We start from the raw sequence: 11,128 nt of genomic DNA, 5'->3' as shown, positions 1-11,128 counted from the left end.
CAACATTTTTCTAGGTATCACAAATGTACAATAAATTCAGTCTGTTATAGAAAATAACTTCCAACTTGCAATAGTCACAAGCAGAGAGAAATGTTTTCCTACCGTCTGTGTCATGTGTCAAAGTTCATCCTTTTTGTTTGAAAGAAGAATGCAAATTAAGACATAAAAAAATGAAATTACTCTATATAAACTCACTGTGATTATGGACAGGGCAGAATGCATTTCATATTGCCTTGTGTGCCTATAATCTATTTACCAGCATTCCTTGGAGCCTGTTAATAAGATTAGTAATTATAAAGTTTAACAAAGATTGACAAGAGTACACTCCCCCTTTGATTTGAGGTGGTGCTGTGTAGAGTCTCTGATCGTTCTTTAATAAACCACATTAAGAAGGAGAATAGTAAAAGTACCTGACCAAAACTACTGTGAAAGATGGAAAAGTCACGGCCAATGTGGGATAATCCTTTACAATTTGTATTTGCCTGCATATCGTATGCTGTTGGGTTAGGAAATGTATGGAGATTTCCATATCTATGTCAGATGTATGGAGGAGGTGAGTACATATATTTATATTGCGTATATATATATATATATATATATATATATATATATAGATAGATAGATAGATAGATAGATAGATAGATAGATAGATAGATAGATAGATAGATAGATAGATTGATATTGCATGTTGTTTTTTATTTCACTCAGTTTTATTCAAGAAAATTCTGTATTCTGTAAATTTACATTGTATGTATGTGTGTGTGTGTATATATACATATATATCTTTTTTTTTTTAGATACCTTTTGAATGTATATATATATATATATATATATATATAATTTTTAGATACATATTGATTTATACATTGCCAATTTGCTATTATAGATGTATTTATCATTTAAAATGTATTATTTCTATAGGTAATTTTGTAATCTAAACTTCTAAAGGGAACTTGGTTGTTTTTTGTTGTTGTTGTAGTAGTTAATGGAATAACAGATTTAGTGTACAGTATAACTGTATAAACAGGTACATTAGAATTGAATACAGTGTAATCCAACATGTATGTATATATATATATATATATATATATATATATATATATATATATATATATATATATATATATATATATATATATATATATATATATATACACACACATTCATACAGATATAGCAGTGCTTTGGGTTTACAAATTTTAGTAAATAAAACATGTTGAATGCTCTTTTGCACAAACAATAAAATAGTAAGTATGTGCTAAACATAATGATGTATTCAAAGCAAACATTTACCTTAGAATAATATGTAGATTAGTTTTTATTATGGGGTTGATCACAATTCTTTGTCAAATGATACATCTACAAAAATCTCAATGAGCATTTTCTGTTGAAAACCACTAGATAACTTTTTCTAAATAATTGTGATCAACTCCTATATTGGTTGTTTAACTATTGAAGATATAGGTATAAAAGGTTTTGTTTCTATAAAGTAATTTTGTATCTATACAGTACTGGGCGCCACCATGTTTCCCTTATCTATCTCTCCATTTTAGAACAATTAGGGAAAGATATAAAACAGACATTGGAAAATTGTGTAAAAAGGATTTTGGAAACCCTGTTAGATAATTACTTAAACAATAATATGTTCTACACAGCTATACAGTCTCTTTAATTGCCTGTTTTATATCTAGCCCTAAATGTCCTCAGGAGAGAGAGAGAGATAAAGGTAGTGCCCACTTAAAGGGACAGTTTACACCAAAATTGTTATGGTTTAAAATGGTAGATAACACCATTACTACAAGTTCCCCAGCTTTATGCAATTACCATTATTATATTAATATACTTTATAACATGTAAACCTCTATATTTCTGCCTGTTTCTAAGACACTACAGACAGCCTCTTAACACATGCTTTTTAATTAGCTTCTCATAACAGGAGACTGCTAGTTCATGTGAGCCATATAGATAACATTGTGCTCACGCCCATGCAGTTGTGGCAGACACTGCACTAATTGGCTAAAATGCAAGTCAATAGATAATAAATAAATAGCCATTTGATCAAGGGGCTGTCAGAAGAGGCTTAGACACAAGGTTATGCAAAACTGGGGAATGGGTAATAAAGGGATTATCTATCTTTTTAAACAATAACAATTTTGGAGTTGACTGTCCCTTTAATGGAATTTAGAAAACCAACAATTTTCTGAGTTTATGGGACATGAAAGATTTTTTTTCTTTCATGATTCACATCTGATTTTAAACAATATTCCAATATACTTCTAGATTTAATTGGTTTTGTTCTCTTGGTATTCTTTGTTGAAAAGGATACCTAGGTAAGGTCATAAGCTGCTGATTGGTGGCTGCACATATATGCCTCATGTTACTGGCCCACAAAATGTGTACATCTAACTCCCAGTAGTGCATTACTGTTTCTTTAACAAAGGATACCAAGAGCATGAAGCAAAATAGATAATAGAAGTAAATTAGAAAGTTATTTATTATTTTACTCTCTAATTGAACCATGAAAACAAACATTTTTCATTTTCCTTTAACGATAAGCGACGTACCCTGTACGTCACTGGTCTTTCAATGGGGAATGCTTTTTGATAGCTATTCCAGGATGCCTGCAGGAGGGAGGTTATATTAGTGCAGTCCTGCTGCTTGCGACAAAACCCACACTATTATGGCCTGAAAAACCCTTAATAACCAGCGATGTACAGGGTACGTTGTGGTTCTTAATTGATAAAATTACAGATAAAGAGGACAAATAAATAATGAAAGTATATTACAAAGTTTTTTTTTAACTACATATAATTAAGCATTTTACATTACAATGCCATACTGTTTAATATCCCTTTAAGTTCTCAAATAAAACATAACATTTGTATCTCTTTTATCAGTCTATATCTGACTATATTCTACTAACCAGAGAGCCACAGATCTCAGATTTTCCCTTCTGAATCCTAGCACTGTAGGCTGTTCTAAATCAGTGTTTTTTAACCAAAGGCCTCATGCCTCCCTAACAGACCAGAATAAGATATCATGAAAATCTGGTCTGTTAGGGGTATTTGAGGAATGGAGTTGAGAAACACTGCTCTAAATGAATGTTTTTGCAAACACACTTGTCTGACTTCTAAGAAAGTGTAAGACTAGCTGATCAATACTCTTCTGGCTGCTATATTTTAAATCCAATTTCTGCCCATGTACTAAGCTTGTGATTTCATCATGGCCCATGTATAATGACGATTCTATGCAACAATTAAAGGACCAGTCAATTACAATAGATTTGCATAATCAACAAGTGCATGATAAAAAGACAATGCAATAGCACTTAGTCTGAACCTCAAATGAGTAGTAGATTTATTTCTGACACTCCCCCTGTATCATGTGACAGCCATTAGCCAATCACAAATGCGTATATGTATATTCTGTCAATTGTTGCATATGCTCAGTAGAACTTGGTTACTCAAAAAGTGTAACTATAAAAAGACTGTGCACATTTTGTTAAAGGAGGTAAATTGAAAAGTTGTTTAAAATTGCATGCTCTATCTGAATCATGAAAGTTTAGTTTTTATTGAGTGTCCCTTTAAGCAAAATAACCATGTAGTTTTCCCTGCAAACATTAAAAGGAAAATGTGCTTCTTTATTAGCAGTGCGTGGTAGGATTTTCTTGCAAGCAAGACTTCCTTAGACACATTCAATAATTATTTTCTCCTCTCACCTATGCCTTCTTATGGGTTGCTTTGCCAGCTATCAAACAATACTCATACATCACAATATTGACAGCTAAGCTGTTAGGACTGGGGAGTTTAAAGTAAAGCTTGAGTGACCAATATGGGGGTGAGTCAAGTGTTCTGGGCATATTGGGGTAGGGCTATTGTAAACCGAGTATATGTATAGCATATGGTAACTGATGAGAGGGACAATAGGACAGTATATATATGGTTTTTTATATAATGTACTAAGCAGTTTAAGCTTCTCCGGATCCCTTGCGGACAGGTTCGCACATGTGAGCCTGCTTCCCACAGTGTAAGAAGCAGGCGTCATGAGAGATAATAAAATACATAATAAAAAATATTAAAAATAACAATATGAATGTAAAAATATATGTTAAAAATATATCATAAAAATGTGTTCCAAAATGTGTCATTATATTGGTTTATAGAATGAAATTTCCACTGTATCCAAAACGAAAGAAAAGGTGGCATACCTATAAAAAATGCATAGTGCAATATTGCCAAATATATATATATATATATATATATACCCAATGCTATATAAGGCTTGCCGGATTAAAAGAATCGTTATTATGGAAACCTGAGCCGCTATGTAGTCAGTGTCGTCTTCACATTTCTCAAGAGTTTTACATATTAAGAAAAATATGTTTTTTTATTTTCACATATACTTTTGGCTCTGTTGGATCACTTTTCCACTTCTGTAAAATACACACATCTTAAGACTTTGGATAATATTTTAGCTTTCTGAACAAAGGGGATCCCAGAAAAGTGTTTACAACTATTTTTCTTATGACTGCAGTAGTGTGTAAATAATTTCAGTGAGAAACCCAAAGTTTGCGAAAAAGTTAACAATTGTTGGGCTTAGATCAATACTTTTGGTTGTCTATTTTAAAAATATATATCTTTTTCATAGGTAGAGTGATAGCAAAAATGCTAAAAATAAATATCCAGTACTTTGGTCAAGTTTTTCTCTGCAATTCCTTGTAGCGAAGGGGTTAAAGGGATATAAAAACAGTTTGTTTCATGATTGTAATAAAAAGCACTAAGAAATGATTGTAATATGTGTTATTCATCATTTTAAAATAATCTTACCTTTTAGTTATTTTTTTAAACTTAATTGATGCAGTGTCCATTGCTTCCTGTCACAGCCCCGCAAAGGGACTATGGTCTTTGAATGCTTATTTAGCTTGATATCATAAATCTTCTAGAGTAACTTGAACTGGCTTAGTGTTTTGTGAATGCAAGAGAAACAGCAAGTCTGCTTTGCTCCTGCTCAGAAGGGGCAGATTGTAAATTCAAAAGATGTCAGTTCTCTAATCTCCTTGAGGGCAGGGACTACAATGAGAAGTGCTCATTTTGCTCTTTTTTAACATAATCTGTTTCTTTTATGTTTACTTTGATTTAATATATTTGTTTTAACCAGTAAAGTAAAGAATCTCAGATCTGGAGGATAAGGGAATGGAGAAGGAAAGGATAATTAAAGGGACATTCTAGTCAAAATTAAACTTTCATGATTCAGATAGAGCATGCAATTTTAAACAATTTTCCAATTTACTTATATTATTTAATTTCTTCTTTCGGTATTCTACTCAGAGCTAGAAGCTGATTGGTGACTGCAAATATTTACCTCTTTTTATTGGCTCACTCGATGTGTTTAGCTAGCTCCCAGTAGTGCATTGTTGCTTCTTCAACAAAGGATACCAAGGGAATGAAGCAAATTTGATAATAGTAAATTGAAAAGTTGTTTAAAAATTGTATGGTCAATCTGAATCTTGAAAAAAAAAATGGGTTTCTTTTCTCTTTAACTAAAGGCGCACTGCTTATATATATCCCTTTAATAACTTAGTAATAATAGTATATATATATAATAGTAATAATCACAAGGAAAACATTGAATCTATATACGTGTGTGCTGTAGAACTTTACTGAACATATACATGTGTGGTGTAACTTTACTGAAAAAATGCATAAGTGGCAAACCATGTCTAATAGTTCTTAGTATGCATTTCATATGCTTTTATATTTCTACATGTTAAAGGGATACTAAACCCAAATTTTTTCTTTCATGATTCAGACAGAGCATGCAATTTTAAAGTAAGTTTCTAATTTACTCCTATTATCAATTTTCTTTGTTCTCTTGTTATCTTTATTTGAAAAAGCAGAAATATAAGGTTAGGAGATGGCCCATTTTCGGTTCAGCACCTGGGTAGCGCTTGCGGATTGGTGGTTACATTTAGACACCAATCAGCAAGCGCTACCCATGTTCTGAACCAAAAATAAGCTGGCTCTTAAGCTTATATTCCTGCTTTTTCAAATAACGATAGCAAGAGAACGAAGAAAATTGATAATAGGAGTAAATTAGAGTGACTTAAAATTGCCTGCTCTATCTGAATCATGAAAGAAAAAAAATTGGGTTTAGTGTCCCTTCAAGAAGATGTGCTCAATTAAAAAAGAGCTTTTAACCTTTAAGCTTATCATGGTTATAATTAGTTTAATTGGTTAGAACTTAGAGGTCGATCACATTCCATTAAGATCCCTAAAGATTTTCAACAGAAAATCACCATAAACTCTATGAGGATTTTTTGTCGATAAATCCTTTGATGAGCTTTTCTAAAGGATTGTAATCGACCCTTTAAATAGAAGAAATTGTATGTTTATATTAACTGCGATGCAATTAGAATAACATAATTAGTGCAATTTGTATACAAACAAAACTTGGAAAGTTATATAATTTATAAGAGAAATGTATTCACTTTCTAAGTCCTATGAAAAAGATGTTTCAGGTGTATAAAATACTAATAATCTTATTATCTTGTAGAATAAGATTTGTGAATCATGTTACAGTTTATTCAATAATGAAAAAGAAGTTTCATAGAATTCTAATTTACTTTTATTATCAAATTTGCTTAATTCTCATGGTATTCTTTGTTGAAGGGACCTAGGTAGATGTTTGGACCACTACAGAGCTCTTGCAAATAGATAACATGCTAGCAAAACTGCTGCCATATTTGTGCTCCAGACACGTGCACGCCCCTGAGCATACGTCCCTGCTTTTGTTTAAAACTTAATGCTCTAACTGAATCATGAAATACATTTTTTGGGTTTCATGTCCCTTTAAATCAGATGTTTCTCTATTCTTTAAATGTATTCATATCCAAAAGACTACTGGAAAGCTTTCTTTTGTAAAGAACCCTGCAACAAATGTTTGGTCCTACATTATATCTTCATATGTTTAGTATCTTCCTCCTATTTATAAGATTTAAGTATCAGTAGTTATGATGTCCATAAGATTAGTAAATCACACAAGATATGCAGGTTTGGTTGGAACAAGAGTGTGTTTAATTCATAACGACCAAAGCATACTAAATAAATCTCAGGTTATTAATATTGATGATGAATGGCAAAATAATAAAAGAGAATAAGACTTATTTCCTATTATTGGCAGAATGATACTGCTAAATACAAAGTTAGTAGATATGGAACCATAGCGTCCAGCAGCTGGGGGGGGATGCAAGGTAAGTAAGGAATATTCTGAGCTATTAATAAGCATGGCAGGAGTTATTTTTTACTGTCATTCATAAAGACTGAGAATTTGATCTAAGCAGTAAAGATCGCTGGTTAATTTTCTGAATGTACCTCAAATGCCCCCAAAATACAGTGGTGTGTATTTTATTAATAATAAATAAAAATTGTAGCATTTTTATCTTTTAATAAAATATATGCACCAGGCAGTTTTTGGGGGCTAAAGATGGTGGGCGTGGGGTGTTAGAAAAAAAAGTGCCTTTACATTGCGGTCTATGGGAACTGTGTGTTCGCAGGAAATATATATGTATATGCTTATATACATATGTATTTATGTGTTAATATAGGTATATACACATAAATATATATATAGGTAATCATATACATATATTTACAATTTGCTGCTATCGCTGCGCTACTTACACCCTTCGCTGCGCTAGTTCTCATGCTGTGGTCTCATGACATAAGACAGCTGGCCAGATGCACTCTGAGGGAAAACCAGACCCGCTCAGTAGAGCACAGAGGGCGGGTCTGGAAAACCCTGTTTTTTTATAAAAGTTTACCGGATATATTAGGTTGTATAAAGCTAGCACTCATATAATGTTATATAATTCTGCACTATGTGCAGAATTATACAACATTATTTTTTAGGTTTACTGCCACTTTAATAATAGATTAAAATCTGATAAATGTGTTTCTTGGATACCAGATTTGATATAAAAACTCAACAAAATATAAAGTAGTACTGCAGAATCTGTTGGTACTCTGCAAATAAATAATAATAATTATAATAATATTAATAATAAGTGGTACTTTGGTATTAGCTTAGTAAGATTTACTTAGCTGTACTTTGTAAAAAAAATACAAAAAAAACCTAATTCCAAATATATTAAATGGACAGTAAAATAAATATTAACATTTTATGATTCAGATAGCTTACAAAAAATGAGTTGTGAAGTGGGCAGCCGGAGGGTGGAGTATTAGAATGGCACGACTAGATTAAAAAGTACGTTACAGTGCATCTTTATTAGAAGTGATCAATTAAAGTCTCTGTCAAATATCACTTAGATTCCAGACCTCATTTTAAAACATGTAAAGTTATCCAACCATCACTTCACTTATCAGTGTATTGTGTAATTGGAAGCCTTGCTTAAAGGGCAATGATACCCAAATGTTGAAACACTTGAAAGTGATGCAGCATAGCTGTAAAAAGCTGACTAGAAAATATCACCTGAACATCTCTATGTAAAAAAACATAATTTATGTAAGAACTTACCTGATAAATTCATTTCTTTCATATTAGCAAGAGTCCATGAGCTAGTGACGTATGGGATATACATTCCTACCAGGAGGGGCAAAGTTTCCCAAACCTTAAAATGCCTATAAATACACCACTCACCACACCCACAATTCAGTTTAACGAATAGCCAAAAAAATAAGGAATTGGAATAATTGTGCTTTATACAAAAAAATCATAATCACCACAAAAAAAGGGTGGGTCTCATGGACTCTTGCTAATATGAAAGAAATGAATTTATCAGGTAAGTTCTTACATAAATTATGTTTTATTTCATGTAATTAGCAAGAGTCCATGAGCTAGTGACGTATGGGATAGTATATACCCAAGGTGTGGAACTTCCACGCAAGAGTCACTAGAGAAGGAGGGATAAAATAAAGACAGCCAATTCCGCTGAAAAAATAATCCACAACCCAAATCATAATCATATTATAAATCTTTATAATGAAAAAAAAACTGAAATTATAAGCAGACGAATCAAACAGAAACAGCTGCCTGAAGTACTTTTCTACCAAAAACTGCTTCAGAAGAAGAAAACACATCAAAATGGTAGAATTTAGTAAAAGTATGCAAAGAAGACCAAGTTGCTGCTTTGCAAATCTGATCAACAGAAGCCTCATTCCTAAAAGCCCAGGAAGTAGAAACTGACCTAGTAGAATGAGCCGTAATCCTTTGAGGCGGGGACTTACCCGACTCCACATAAGCATGATGAATCAAAGACTTTAACCAAGACGCCAAAGAAATGGCGGAAGCCTTCTGACCTTTTCTGGAACCAGAAAAGATGACAAATAGACTGGAAGTCTTCCTAAAATCTTTAGTAGCTTCAACATAATATTTCAAAGCTCTAACTACATCCAAAGAATGTAGCGATCTTTCCTTAGAATTCTTAGGATTAGGACATAATGAAGGAACAACAATTTCTCTACTAATGTTGTTAAAATTCACAACCTTAGGTAAAAATTGAAAAGAAGTCCGTAACACCGCCTTATCCTGATGAAAAATCAGAAAAGGAGATTCACAAGAAAGAGCAGATAACTCAGAAACTCTTCTAGCAGAAGAGATAGCCAAAAGGAACAATACTTTCCAGGAAAGTAATTTAATGTCCAGAGAATGCATAGGCTCAAACGGAGGAGCCTGCAAAGCCTTCAAAACCAAATTAAGACTCCAAGGAGGAGAGATCGACTTAATGACAGGTTTGATACGAACCAAAGCCTGTACAAAACAACGAATATCAGGAAGATTAGCAATCTTTCTGTGAAAAAGAACAGAAAGAGCAGAGATTTGTCCTTTCAAAGAACTTGCAGACAAACCTTTATCTAAACCATCCTGAAGAAATTGTAAAATTCTAGGAATTCTGAAAGAATGCCAGGAGGATTTATGAGAAGAACACCAAGAGATGTAAGTCTTCCAAACTCGATAATAAATCTTTCTAGAGACGGATTTACGAGCCTGTAACATAGTGTTAATCACTGAGTCAGAGAAACCTCTATGACAGAGGATCAAGCGTTCAATCTCCATACCTTCAAATTTAATGATTTGAGATCCTGATGGAAAAATGGGCCTTGAGATAGAAGGTCTGGTCTTAATGGAAGTGTCCAAGGTTGGCAACTGGCCATCCGAATGAGATCCGCAAACCAAAACCTGTGTGGCCATGCTGGAGCCACCAGCAGTACAAATGAACGCTCCAATAGAATTTTGGAGATCACTTTTGGAAGAAGAATTAGAGGCGGAAAGATATAAGCAGGATGATAATTCCAAGGAATTGACTACGCATCCACTGCTTCCGCCTGAGGATCCCGGGATCTGGACAGATACCTGGGAAGTTTCTTGTTCAGATGAGAGGCCATCAGATCTATTTCTGGAAGACCCCAGATTCAAACAAACTGAAGAAAAACCTCTGCATGAAGAGACCATTCGCCCGGATGTAACGTCTGATGACTGAGATAATCCGCTTCCCAATTGTCTACACCTGGGATGTGAACCGCAGAAATTAGACAGGAGCTGGATTCTGCCCATACAAGTATCCGAGATACTTCTTTCATAGCTTGAGGACTGTGAGTCCCACCTTGATGATTGACATATGCCACGGTCGTGACATTGTCTGTTTGAAAACAAATAAACGATTCTCTCTTCAGAAGAGGCCAAAATTGAAGAGCTCTGAAAATCGCACGGAGTTCCAAAATGTTTATTGGTAATCTCGCCTCCTGAGATTCCCAAACCCCCTGCGCTGTCAGAGATCCCCATACAGCTCCCCAACCTGATAGACTCGCATCTGTTGAGATCACAGTCCAGGTTGGACGAACAAAAGAGGCCCCTTGAATTAAACGATGGTGATCCATCCACCAAGTTAGAGATGATTGAACATTGGGATTTAAGGATATTATTTGTGATATCCTTGTATAATCCCTGCACCACTGGTTCAGCATACAAAGCTGGAGTGGTCTCGTGTGAAAACGAGCAAAAAGGATCGCGTCCGATGCAGCAGTCATGAGACCTAAAATCTCCATGCATAATGCTACCGAAGGGAACGATTGAGACTGAAGGTTTCGACAGGCTGAAACCAATTTCAGACGTC

General features: G+C 33.8%; 1 protein-coding gene across 1 annotated transcript in view; it reads left to right on the top strand.

The window, feature by feature from the left end:
- Window positions 1-429: 429 nt before the first annotated feature.
- SLC6A20 (solute carrier family 6 member 20) overlaps window positions 430-11,128 on the top strand; it is a 206,537-nt gene continuing 195,838 nt past the window's right edge. The window contains exon 1 of the mRNA XM_053715789.1: window positions 430-553. Within this exon, the coding sequence (XP_053571764.1) occupies window positions 433-553 (121 nt within the window). The 5' untranslated portion in view covers window positions 430-432. The remainder of the gene's footprint in view (window positions 554-11,128) is intronic.

The sequence above is a fragment of the Bombina bombina genome, chromosome 5, assembly GCF_027579735.1.
Source record: "Bombina bombina isolate aBomBom1 chromosome 5, aBomBom1.pri, whole genome shotgun sequence".
NCBI lineage: Eukaryota > Metazoa > Chordata > Amphibia > Anura > Bombinatoridae > Bombina > Bombina bombina.
Note: the sequence above shows the minus strand (reverse complement) of the source record. Positions and strands in the feature narration are given on the sequence as shown.